Source organism: Lissotriton vulgaris, chromosome 6 (genome assembly GCF_964263255.1).
Source record: "Lissotriton vulgaris chromosome 6, aLisVul1.2, whole genome shotgun sequence".
In the NCBI taxonomy this organism is placed as follows: Eukaryota; Metazoa; Chordata; class Amphibia; order Caudata; family Salamandridae; genus Lissotriton; species Lissotriton vulgaris.
Window position 1 is genome coordinate 1,242,533,622 of NC_141694.1, and position 14,039 is coordinate 1,242,547,660.

Genomic DNA, 14,039 nt, shown 5'->3' on the forward strand with positions numbered 1-14,039 from the left:
CCTTTTCTGGAGAAGCCATCTGAAGAGTTCTGTTGACATGATTCAACAACTTTATTTTTTAATTTGGGGATTGAGTCACTTTTAACAATAAACCCATGAGCGTAAAGGCAAACTGGTTATAATGTATACACAGCTTGTGTATGTCTTCCTAATGTTGCTCACAGCCTTGGATTACTTGATTGGCCAGTGAGTCCTCAAAGCACTGATCCCACATATTTATCATCTCTGTTTGCTAAATATGTAAGAAAACCAAACCGATATACATTTATTCATATACTTCATATAGTTGTAAATAAGTTACATTCTATCTCGAATCAGCCACCTCTGTAGGTTACTCCTATTTTTCTCATTTGGCTTTTTCACTCCTCTGTGATAGTGGGTGAAAACGGGTCTTTCGAGCTTCTGCGACTAAAACACTCTCAGCAGTCTGTGTTGTACCATGCTCAATTACCAGTGTATAAGATCAGTGGCAGCTGGTAAGTTCGACGATGGAAGGGTGGGCAAATGGGTAAATACATGCAAAAAATACATAAGTAAAATTAAATGTTAAGCTTACCATGTTTTTCCGGACAAAACGTCCTCCTCACTCCAGTCGTCTTCACCTCCCAACGGCATGTCCAGCTGGGCTTAACCAGTCCTGGCACTGCTCTGATGCCGTTAAACAAACCGCATCAGAGCAGTGCCAGGATTGGTGGAGTGGCCTCTCTCGGCGCCCCCGACGACACTGTAGATTTATAGCGCACATGGCAGGCTGGCTGTCGTAAGACGGCCGGCTAGAGGGACATGCACACTAATAAACTAGTGCACAGGCAGCTCAGTGCTACCGCCACTCAGCAGGACCTGCCCCTTCCAGTGGCGGCTCGCAGAGGTAGTGCTGCGGGGCGGTGTGGTGGGGGAGGGGCAGAGTGGGGGGGTAGTAGAGTCCGACATACGATGGACAGGAGTAAGGTAAGTAAATAAATAAATAAAACAATTTACCTTGAGCGCGCTGCAGCGCCGAGTTGGTGATGCAGCGCACGCAAGGTAAATTGTTTATTTATTTATTTCCTTACCTTACTCCTGTCTGTCGTATGTCAGACTCTAATACCAATAACACCCTACCCCTCCCCCGCAGCACTCCCTCGGCAAGACCGCCACTGGCCCCATCCTGATTTGGTTCAGGACGGGTTGATGGAATATAAAATGCTAATGAAGTAACTTCATTACCATTTTATTTTTCGTCTCTGGGTCATTTCTGGGGCAAATAAGTGGGGCGATGCTCCTCCTCTCAAATGGAGGAGCCACCCCTGCCTCTGTATAAGATTATAATAATAGGAACCTATTGAGAAAGACCCACAAGTGACAAATAGCAGAGCCAGGTCTTCGTTTTGAGTACTCTACCTCATGCACAATCAACCGAAAGGTAGCCGGGTGGAAAGGGATAACAATTAAGGAAAAAGGAAGTAAAGTGATACCCAGGAGTGACACGTAGGGGCTAAAATGAAGAATTGGCGTGGGTAGAGAGAACATTGAGGGCAGCAAAGTGGACCGGTAAGATAAGGGGCAGTCATTTCATCTTGTGAGTAGCCAGCGGGAGTTCGAACAAGGACAGTCAATTGGAAGGAACAAGAAGAAGGCCCTATCTTTAATGAAGAAGACAGAAGGTAGATAAACAGAACAAAAGTGACTGGAAATAGCTGCCTCTACATTCTCCTTGAAACATCTTAAGGAAGCAAAACAATAAGGAAGCTCAGAAAGAGTTCCTAGAGGTAGAAATTGCCAAATCTAGAAATGTCACTTCCAGGTTTGCAATCTTTTGAGTTAACTTGTATTTACTCAATGTAGATGGGTATTTTCCTCTCTGACCTGGTAGCATCATTTTTAATAGTCTTATTCCAAGCGGATGAGCCCATCATGTGGACCATTTTCCTTATTCCTTCCTCGCTTGACATTGCATGATGGGCAATTTCAGCTCGGGTCGAAAAGTTGGTGCCCCATACAATGCACAATGCATCCCGATGGGCAGATGTTTGACATCAAACAGCTCTTTGGGGAACTCTGCTGACGTTTGCACAGTCGCAGCCTTAGATCTTGGACTTCCCTGACCCGCATCAGATACAGGGGTCCCTTTTTCTATAGCATGTTTTGCCATGTCCACAACAAGTGATATTCTCTTGAAAACAGAGCCCATGTTGTCAGAATGCTTGGAATTGCCTTTTAAACCACAAGCGTTTCCTGTTATAACTTCCAGCAGTATGTCTGAACTAAAATACTGTGGGCGAGAGTCAAAGTCGTGTCTGTTTCTTTCTTTGAAATTGTTAAGCCGAATATGAAACGCTCTAACAGGGCTCTTCTGGGAGCTTTGGTTGACTTAGTTCAATTTCTTCATTGGAATCCAGAATCTCTTACTTCAAATAGCCCATTTACATGCCTTATGAGTGAAATCAAATAATAAAAAAAGTTAGAGGAATGCCCTGTGCCTCCAGAGTTTAATGTGAAGCTGGGATGAGCTAGTTTGGTGCTAGTTTGCTGGTGCAGAAATACGTTTTATCAGACGTTTGCTCCCTTTTCAATATGAAAATAGGATCAAAGACTTCATACAGACAACACCAAACTGAACTGTGAAGGCTGTTTAACATTTTTCACATACATGTATTTTTGTCAGCAATAAAGTGACAAATGAAAAACAGTGAAGACACTACAAAGGAAGCTGTACAGTGTTCCCCTTTTGACGACTGAGCGGAGAAGAAAGAACAGAGTGCATGGTGGTGAAAGACTGAACACGCTTGCCTCCAGTCAGGACCTCTCACAGATGAACAGGCTAGTTTAGGGAGAAATTCTCATTAGTGCACATGCCACTGGTGTTCTCATCAGTACCTTGCAAGGATCTATGGGTAGGGATTTGTTAGGCCACATGAAATAACTGCTAGCTAAGTGTGGGCGTAGTGAGCGTAGTGGGGCTACGCGAAGCTTCATGAAGTGGGGAGGGCGCTACGCCCACCCACACACTTCGCGTAGCCCCACTACGCTCCGCCCGCTTCCCTCCCGCCCTCTTCTACATGGTTCTAGTAATGTAAAATATATTTTAAAGTACATTAAAAGCACCTACCATCTATGCAGCGTCCTGGGGCTCCATCTTCAGATGACGCGGCGAGTTCTTCTAGCCAAATGCGCATGCGCGGGCGCATGCGCATTTCTTGCAAGAAATGCGCCAGCGCGGGCACCAGCGCATGCGCATTTCTTGCAAGAAATGCGCATTTGGCTAGAAGAACTTGCCGCGTCATGTGAAGATGGAGCCCCGGGACGCTGCATAGAAGGTAAGTGCTTTTAATGTACTTACAAATATATTTTACATTAATAGAACCATGTTGAAGAGGGCTGGAGGGAGGCGGGTGGCGGGCAACTTCGCTCCGTCCACGGAGCGTGCGTAGTGTTGCCTACTACGCCTACTTTGCAAAGTGCGAAGTAGGCAACACTACGTACACTCCGTGGGCGGAGCGTAGCACTACGCCCAGGGTTACTGCTAGCAATATCCTCTTCCTGTTGATTACCACCAGCACTTAGTAAATACTAATCCTCAACTCAAGTGATAGGATCCAATAGTGGCTAGCAGGGTGTGGTGGTGGTGGAGAGGCAAGTAAAGTAAAGCAAAAAGTTTTCCTTATGGGGGATATTATTTCCTGCTCCTAAATCAGGACTCAAACTAACAGACACAAATCATACCATTCATTTTGTGGAACGGGAGAACACTTACCAGAAAGGAACACACTAAATCAAGTAAAAAAAGTATACAATTTATTGTAAATAAGGATACAAAGATATCAATGAATCAGCAAGTTAAAAACATGGAATACACAGATAAAATACACAAATAAAACCACCTAATGTGGATGTGGAGAAATTAATCAAAAAAGACACTAAGATCTATCTTTGTTATATCATTTCGGGCCCTTGTTTGTCAACAATGGAAGGAATGATATTCCTTTGGACCAGATTGATTGTTGGCAACGCCGAATATGACTTGGCAATTGGCGTCGACGCGTTTCGGAAGCGTTAAATGATACTGACTTCCTTCCTCAGGACAGTTTCTATATATATTCTCCACAGGTTAATATGAAACCTAATGCACAAATAAAATACAATACAACTATTAGATCCTGACTTGATAATCGCAAATTACACATTTTTTTCTCTCCCTATCTTAAAAAACCAGAATCACTACCGTCTCTAAATTTATGCCCGAGTTACAACCCTGATTCTGATAACGATAAAAGCCTATTTGTAGCTATAGAAAGTCTATTGGTAATGATCAATCCTTTATATTAACACATATCACATTGTCCATGATCCATTCATGGCAGAAGATATTTTATACCTGGTACAGTTATGCATACATGTTTTCCATTTTCTTATGCAGATGCATTAGTTTAGAAGGTTACATTTCACACACATTTTTATGTCCAAAAGCCGGGCTCAATCATGATTGTAGAAACAGGAAGAGGGCCTAATTGTAATCACAGGGAGTCTATGGGCAGTGGTCACTACCCTTCCCCCCCCCCCCCCAAGAAATATTATGCATATTACCACATTGTCTATGATTATATCATCGGAGGGGAATTTTACCCACGGAGGTAGGTTATCACATGTTTAAGTCATTATAATTAAAAAAAAACCCTTGTTTCACCCAGAAATATCCAGCCTAATTTTCAGAACATACTAAAAAAAAAACATTATTCTCAAGCGTTGTGCATAAATTTAACCTTCTGGTTAGTGTTGTCCACATTCTCTTTGCGTGCATACACAGCATTCATACACCACTCATGCACTTCTAATGTTTTTATTTACTGACCGTAATGATCATAATTCCAGTAGAAATCTACCAAATGTGTAGTATTCCTCTGAAGGTCGCCTATAATGGTCTCAGGATTCCATCATCCTATCTGCAATTTAGGAGGAGGGATATAGCATTAAGTATAGGAGTATGACATACTTTAACCCCATTGTTTAAAGGGCATATTAATGTTTTACCTCAATGTATAGAGAAGCAACTTTACTCCAACCCAAGTCTGTTTAAAGGCTTATTTAGCGATGGGTTCTTACGCATTCCTGCATGGGTTACAAAAATGTCAGTTAGTTGTTTCCCTACCGCATATTAGTCAGTATTAGCCTAGAACTCGTGGATCTATTCTCAGGGTTTTGTCACAGGGGAGTTACCTTGCGTGTTTTGCAAAGCGGCGTACTTGGTATTAAAGCCACTCTTTCACTCTTGCGTGTTCTGCAAAGGGGCGTACTTGGTATTAAAGCCTCTCTTTCACTCTTGGTGCTGTATAATGCTGCAACAATCTATAAAAGGAGCATTTGACTTAGTTAAAGTGGGGACACGGTCTTTTATTCCCAAATCAATTTTGTTATTTAGTGATATTGCCTTACCGGTGGTTGCGGGTCAAATTTCTGAAATGGGATTCTTTTAACGCAGCCGGGTAGTATCGTACACGTGGCTGCATGAAAAATATATGAATACATTGTAAGTCATTTAGAAGTTAAGTTGTACAATGTAACTGAGAGTTACTAGTTCACTACGGGGTTTCAGCTTCATTAAATAATCACTAAACCCCTCTACATATCCGCGCATTTCCCATTGTCGGTTTTCTTACCTGTTGTGAGCACACGGCCGACTTTCCCAGATCTGCTCTGCGTGGCGTCTTTACGATCACCGCTTCGTTAAAGTGTCATATCGACTCGCCTCATTTTGGTCGTCGCTTATAAAGCTTGTCATATGGTGGTGGAGAGGCGACAAAATACAAAAATAGATAATATACGACTTACCTCTTCTGCCGGCCGCATCTCTCCTCCGTTTCTCCGATGTCCCGGAACCAGGAAGCACCCAGGCTCCCCTAAGCCAATCACAAAGCTGCAATGTTACATGGAAATACCAACTCACTAGCTAATGGACACACAACGTCCAATGACACCTCCTCCCTTGGTCCTGAAAGCAGTTTACACTAAACCATTGGAGAATTTCTTGTCAGAAACATCTTGTTGCTTCTCTGTCACTCCACACAATCTCTTACCAGTTATTTTATATCACTATTCAAACCTGGCCACCAGAAACCTATTCTAAGCCTTCCCTTAGTTTTGGCAATGCCTAAATGGCAAACATGAACTAGTTCTATCAACCATCCACTGTACTTTGCTGGGGGAAACATGCGTAGTGCCTCTAAATAAATTACCATCAATGCCTGACTTATGCTTTACACAACAATAACGCCTGAATACTCCACAATTTTTTAGCTTTACATTTACCAACCATATACCTCAATACCTCCTTTTACGTCTCATCACCTTTTAATTCTTCTTTCCATTCCTCCTCAGCAAATGCCCTATGTGTGATTGCACAAATGTTCTCCACCCTCCGCACTGCAAGGGATGAATGAGGCAAACTCTCCACAGTCAATCAATCAATCAGGAGTTTGTTAAAGCACAACTACTCACCCGTAAGGGTCTCAAGGCGCTAGGGGTGGGGGGGGGGCGGGGGTGCAGGTTCCATTCCATCAAGAAGGGGGTCTGTCGAAGAGCCAGGTTTTGAGGTTTCTTGCGAAGATGGGGAGCGATGTTGTCTGTCTGAGGTGGAGCGGAAGGGCGTTCTATGCTTTGGCCGCGAGGAAGGAGAAGGGGCGGCCTCCCGATCTGGTCTTTCTGGTGTGGGGGACCTCGGCGTAGGAGAGCTGGGCTGATCGTAGGGTCCTTTGGGGTGCGTGGAATTTGAGCCGGATGTTCAGGTATGCTGGTCCGGTGCCGTGGAGGGCCTTGTGTGCGTGGGTGAGCATCTTAAAGGTGATTCTCGCTTCGACGGGGAGCCAGTGGAGTGTGCGCAGGTGCTGGGAGATGTGGCAGTGTTTTGGCAGGTTGAGGACCAGTCTTGCGGCGGCGTTCTGGATGTTCTGTAGCTTGCGTATGACGTTTTTGTTTATTCCGGCGTAGAGTGCGTTGCCGTAGTCGAGTCTGCTGGTGACCAGGGCGTGAGTGACTGTCTTTCGGTGTTCGAGGGGGATCCATTTGAAGGTCTTAAGAAGGAGGCGGAGGGTGTGGAAGCAGGAAGACTATGAAGTCTTCTTTTGAGGTATATCTTCACTATGTGCTCTTGTACTAATCAACATAGAAAACAATGATGACAGCAGGACTATTTTTTTTAAGTAGGTACTTAAAAACGGTCCTGCTACACCCTGCAAGCTACCAAAAAACACCTGCAGATTATCACAAAGATCCAAAGTATGCATAGAATTATAACATAGAACATTGTTTTTATTAAATGAGCATATTTTGTAAGAACATACCTCTATAACAACAACCGTGCTGTGCCAGTGTTGGTGATCAGCCTCTATTTCACAAATGCTTCATATGAGCTTAGATTCCCTGCTTTGTGAGATTTGTTTGATTTCTATACAAGCGTCTCCACTCCCTACTGAGTATTTGAAGCTTCAGTTCACTTAATATTAGATGGAAATATTTTTGAGATGCTAAAATGTAACATCGGGATGCTGTTAGTTGAGAAGAGGAAGGTGGCCTTTAAAGAGCAACACAGGTTCCCCTGTCCATATTCAACACTGCTTCTTTTTACTTGGTCCTAATTAAATTATTGATAGACTGAGAACCTGGAAAGTTCAGTCATGAATTGGTAATGCTTGAAAATTAAAATATGACGGGCCAAATTTGATACTTTCTTCTCAATTTCCCTTATTTTGACTACTTTCCATGATTAATAAAAACAACTGTGTTTTGTGTTGGAAAAGGTCCCATAGTGAAAGGGAAAATTCTCATATGCCTGCTCTCCTCTCCAACGCAGGAAAATCCTACACTATGATTGGACGAGACGACACTATGCAGAACCTTGGCATCATCCCCTGTGCGATCTCGTGGCTCTTCAAGTTGATTAATGAGCGGAAAGAGAAGACGGGGGCCCGCTTCTCCGTACGTGTCTCTGCGGTTGAGGTTTGGGGGAAAGAAGAAAACCTGAGAGATTTGTTGTCTGAGGTTGCTACAGGCAGTCTGCAGGACGGCCAATCTCCAGGCGTCTACCTTTGCGAGGACCCCATCTGTGGAATGCAGGTATGTTAACAGACTTCCTAATAATGTTTTCTCACTGGATCTACTTTCCACATGTTTTGCATTTCCATAATTGGATGGTTCCTTTTTTGATCTGTTTAAAGAATTATTGCTCAAGTGTCTTTAATATTTGTATGTTGTTTAACACTGATGGCAGTGGAAAGGCACAGTGGAAGAAAAAGTGATTGTGTGTTTGTTCATTTTCTTCTATGGATTGCCCCTGAATGTGATACTCCTCACAGTCCGTATAATAAGTAGTCATTTTAAATTTAACGGTATCATTTTGGAGCGCTGGAATTGGAGTTGTGATGAATACTTATTTTCAAATTATGATGTAAATTACAAAGTATTTTTTTTCAGCTTATCTATCAGGGTTTTGATTATAATATCCAGTCAACCATCTCCTGTCTGTATTAAAAAAAAATAAGTTTGACTAACATCAATCAGAAAATATTACACCTTGTTCACCCAGAAAATGTTCGTACTTAGACTTCAATATGCAAAATTATTGCTTTTGACATCTTGATGATACTTTCTAAATTGTCCTGCTTAGTTTACAGTCTGCAGGTCGAAATCCGTGTTATGTTGGCTTTATCAAACTCCCATCAATTGATCTTCTGTTCTGATAAACTGACAAGTCTCTATGTCTTATATATGCACTGACCCACATTTCCCAAGTCCACCAAGAATTTCACTCGATAAACTTCAGGACCAATGTTAGAATTTGGCAGCAACCCTGATGGGACTTGCACTTTGTCCGATCTAAAAAAAAAAAAAAAAATTCTCTACTCCATTTGGAGATTAGATTTAATTTTGGACCGACAGACAGTTTTTCAGGTGACTATCTTGTCACCAAATGTTTGGGATCGTTAGTGTCTGGTAAGAAACTAAGTCTGCCAGTTACTTAGACACAGAGGATTTATACCCATATAATGTCTCTCGCTATATAAGATGGTTCTGTGTCACATGAAGTGTCCATGGGTTTCATCTTCTTTGCTTCTGAGTCAGTATCTGCAGGTACTACATGGAGAAGTTGGTGAAGGCATCTGTGGGATTCACATTCATGACACAAATCGAAAAATCTGCTGTTTATGCAGTCACTTTTTTCACTAAAATTCTCAAGAAGGAGGCCTCTTTGGGTTTCTTAGGCTCCCACAATCTTAGCTCTTTATGTCAATCTTGGCACTATGCTACAGACATGTGACAGGTAACCTTATCTGCGCAATCAATGCCTAATAATAGTTCAATCAAAGAGACCGGCTCTGCTGATGAGATCCCTAATGTTATCACACCTTCGAATGTTTGTGTAACTAAGGTGGAGAAAAGCATCAGTGAATATATACATTAATGAAATTCTATGTACATATCAGTACAATACAAGACCACTGCAGGTTCTCTTATATCACAGTCTCAAGTTTCTGAAATTCTTAGTTAATTTCCAGTCATCAGGTGGTATTGATTAACAAAAATCTTTCCCTCGGAAAGGGTGTTTGGGAAGAAACCCTGCTCCACTAAGGCCTTTTTTTGGAATTCATCTTTTTGTAACACTGTTGGGACTGGGATAACCTGTTTGTCCAGGGTTTTCAACCACTAGACCACTGTATGACTGATTTTATTTCTTGGTTTAATAACCAACCTTTATTCTGGAAAGGCACTGCCCACCTAGACACTTTGTTCCGGAGATTGATGCTTTGCATAGAGAAAACGTCACTGCACAGTATACAACCTCAGAGGCCGAGAAACAAGCACCCTATCGATAGACACCAAGAAAACTTTGCAACATAATTTTTATTAGAGGTAGGATCTTGTGATTTCCTTTGGAAAACATATTTAAGTATAATATATTTGAACTGTGAAACCCTGTCCCCTAAGCTACATTTTAACCCTGATTAATTAGACAGCAGTAGGATCGGGGAGATGTCTGGGGAGATCATTAACGCGTTAATTTTATAAGGTCATGCAGATTGATAATGTCACCAGATGTTGTGACAGTAAGAGATACGATTTTTGTGGCTGTTTAATTGAAAATCATAATTGAACCTTTTTTTCCAACTGGATAGCTGGTGTAACGCCTTTGGAAGTGGCTTAGACATATTCAGATGCTTTGCGCCACATGTTTATCATTTTATTTATATTCTTTTTATTGAATCATCACGTCTTACAACCTTGAAAAATAACATTTAGAGGATGCCTAATAGTATGTACAGGGTTCCCAATGCAATAGGTGGTTCGAGTGATATCAGCACATATTGCTAAACAGGCAACTGGACTATAGTGCCAAAATGCACAATAAGCAGCGAGAGATCAGATTCCTACAGAAAAAACGCTCCTAATAGAAAGAATGCATAAACTCTCTTAACCATCAGTAGAAATTAGCGCTCAGCTGAATATCTTGATGTCTTATATAAAAGATGTTGTGATTCCACAAGGCAGGACTAGCTGATAAAGACAGTGAGTGTAGGCAGAGCACTCAAAGTTTTTAATATTCTTAGAAGTGTGAACTTATTTGCATGTCGAAGCAAAGGTGAAATGAGGAAATAACCCCAAAGGCTTATTTAAATAACACTAAATATATAATAAGCCCAGATTTATGGATGAAATCTGGAAAGCGTATTGTTTGTAAAATGTGGAGAATGGTGTGCCATGTCAAGAATGACTCATCACATCAGCCAAAGAAGTTAGAGGAGGGTTCCACCTCTGATGGAAGAGGTTCCCCCAGCCTCTGGCTGCCAGGAGCTTCTCTGTACGCAGTAGATATCCTAGCACACTTAAATCTAGAATTCAATTTCTATCTTTCCTCGCCACTTGTGAGATTCAGCATGGTTTGACTGAGTAGTAGTCCTGACCCATACATGTGGTGGTCTTACTCGGAAAGAGTGGGACTTGTGGTTTCTGAGATATCCCCTTACCATAAAACTGTCAAATAGACCTTCCGGCTCCTTCCCGGCTGTTGGTTTTGTTGTTCGGATTGATTGATGATTGTGCCCTATGACTGGGTCTTCCACAAGTCAGGTCTGATAGAGTACTAGTGATGGGTCTTCAGTTGCGCCTTGTACAATTGCTACTGTTGGTGAGTGGCCTGGGATACACAACATGCTTTTAACTAGGTGACGTTAAAGGATAACCTAATGGATAGTGTTCTTCATGTGATGAGTATAGACTGTGGCCTTTTCAGAAATGCACTTACAGATAATAGATTGATAATTGCTAATACATTGATTAGGCATTGAGGGGCGCAAGAGAAGTTACCAGTAGGTAGTCACACATCCTCAGACTATGTGAGATGACGTCACAGGGTTAGATTCCACCAACCGCTTGCTGCTCTTTTGTGAATGGGTTGCAAACATGATAGGTGAGATTTTAGAAGGACTGGATAGAATGAGAGGATGTAGGCTGACTGAGCACCAATAACGACTTTCAAAACTGGTGTAAACTTTTTCACATGGGTGAAGAATCAGTGCAGGATTCAGAAATGGTTTTGACAAGACCTCACACTTTTCCGACCTTCTAATGCTTGGCTCGTTGGACTTTAGTATTGGGTAATCGTTTAGTGATACAATGTGCTTAGTTAAGGGGGCTAAAATGTGTTATTGTCTTTGTGCCAGAAGTACAATTGTATTCAGATCCTTTGAGCTTAGAATAGCTGGGAAGCTTTGTGTGCTCTTTTGTTTACACCATTTGCATTAGGCTTGAACAATGGTCAGTGTGACTCGTGACCAGATGATAAATGTGTGTTGTTGGAATAAGAGACATTGGTGCAGTTGTTTATTCATTTATCTCTATTTACAAAGACACCAATGCTTTTCTTGTTTGCACATTGGGTTAGCTAGCCCATTTTGGTGAGCTAGCAGTGTACCAAACAGAGTTTATGCACTATGAATCTCTTGGGGAGGAATGTTTACTGGGTAGAATGATGAAATAACTGTTTAGCAGATGTAAATTTGTTTTGTGAGTGTTGTTGTGGTATAGATGGGTGTGATCATAATCTCTGGAATAAGGAATACAGACTATATATGTGGCCTGAAGGTAGGCTTGACTTTAGTGGCCTTCAGCGCTCTGTTATTACTAATATTTTGCAATCCTCCAGTTATTAATGTCTTAGAAACATTAAAGTAACTCAGACCTACCTCACCCATCTGGGACATGCATCCAAATCTAGAACATTGGAATGTTGGGCACTCTTTGTAGGGCAAAAGCTTGGCGGGGGGGAATTAATGACTGAAAAAGGCCTTCTTCATCAACATTCCAGTGCCTGTCTTTATGTTTCTCTGTGAAAATGTTACTCTAAAAGGAAGGATTGTTGTAATAACTTTGTCATTATTCCTTGTGCTATACAGATTGTTACAGGCTAACTCCCTTATTATATGTCTAATGCGCTCCGGTGGTCTTTAAAAACGAGTATAGTCCATGATAGCAGGCTTTAATGGCACAATATTATTCTAAACAAGCAAGTTGTATTCTAAAGAGGACAGTGCGTCCTGAAGCAAGCTCAAAAACTCCTTGTCTCAGCTTGTCTTCATCAATTAGGTGTCTCTTGGGACGTGATCAATGGCAATTGTGAGCATGGTTAGTACTCTTCTGTAATAGCACAGATGAGATTAAAAACAATAGCATTGAATGAGTCCAAGTGTTCAAACTGTATCCAAGCTGCTCTATCTACCAATGATTCTCTTTCTTATTTAGCCTCTCCAAGTTGCATCATTTTAGAGGCACATACATGCATGTTACGCATGCATTCGCATACACAATGACAGGGTCCAGCAGCCGTATCATCATGCTTGTTTTTTTCCATTCCTTTTTTTATCTTTCCGTCATGCTGCACAACATCTGCTTTGATGCTGCAAGGCATGAATAAAAAAGACATTGGCAGAACCAATAGCTCTCAAATGCGAGAGCTGTTGACTTTGCCAATGAATCTCCTGTCTGTAATGTGTGCCAGTGATATCATTTTAAAGATACAGTGATAGTATTGTCAGTGAGAAGTTTCAAAGTCTTGGATTATTATGATGATCTTTTGATTTGGAGTCTCTGAATGATGGTATGACGCAGATGTTTGAGAATGCTGCTGTTTGTATTCGCAGCTTTCCATCTTTGTTGAAAATCTTTGAGTTGGTTTTGAATTTGACTTGAATGGTATATGCTTTAGCCGATTGTAAAGTTGAGTCCGTTTCCATTTGCACTGTATGATTTCCTAATTTATAAGCACCTAATTTATACAAAGGTTACTTCATGTGTCCCCTGTTTGCTGTCATTGAAATGTGTAAGCAGTATTCTATGATTGTATGGACACCATTTTCTTCTGTGGACCTTAGTGTTTCCATGTTTTTCAGACAGAAATCCATGGTTTTCCGTGGTAATCTTAGACTGGGCTTTGCTCTTTGATTTTTTTTGTTTCTAAATCTATTGCCAACTGCTTTAAATTTCTATATAGGTATATTGCTTTCCTCTTCAATATGTTCATACATTTTCGTATGATGACTTTTCCTTTAGCACACTATGTCTGGCTTTGAAAAATGACAATAAGTTTTCTTTAGGTTTCATAGGCCCTCTTCTTTAAGCGTTCTCTGTGTACAAATTTTGTCCGTCATACTTTTTCATCATTTAAAATAAAGTGTAATTTTCAATAAAGAAGATCAGTTGCCTTTTTACTGTTGATTTTTCACTTTCTATTTGTGATAATAGCACACACAAGGATAGTGATTTGATTAATGATTGACTGTAGATTATCAAAAACCAGTATGCCAATGCTCTTTTTTTTATTTTGTACATAGTTGTCTTTCATTATTACTTGTTTGAACTAAATGATATCCTCTGTACTTGTGATATTTATTAAGGTCAGGAAATCCAGATTCTTTATGTGATCTTGCCTAAGGAATACAATCTGTCCCTTTTCTTCCTCCCAGAAATATTTTAGGAGTTTTTTTTAGGGTATGAATTTAGGATGAGGCAAGGGACTA

General features: G+C 41.1%; 1 protein-coding gene across 1 annotated transcript in view; it reads left to right on the forward strand.

The window, feature by feature from the left end:
* KIF26B (kinesin family member 26B) overlaps positions 1 to 14,039 on the forward strand; it is a 589,601-nt gene that overhangs the window by 485,218 nt on the left and 90,344 nt on the right. Inside the window, exon 9 of the mRNA XM_086925761.1 lies at positions 7,823 to 8,085. Coding sequence (XP_086781887.1) covers positions 7,823 to 8,085 — 263 coding nt within the window. The remainder of the gene's footprint in view (positions 1 to 7,822; positions 8,086 to 14,039) is intronic.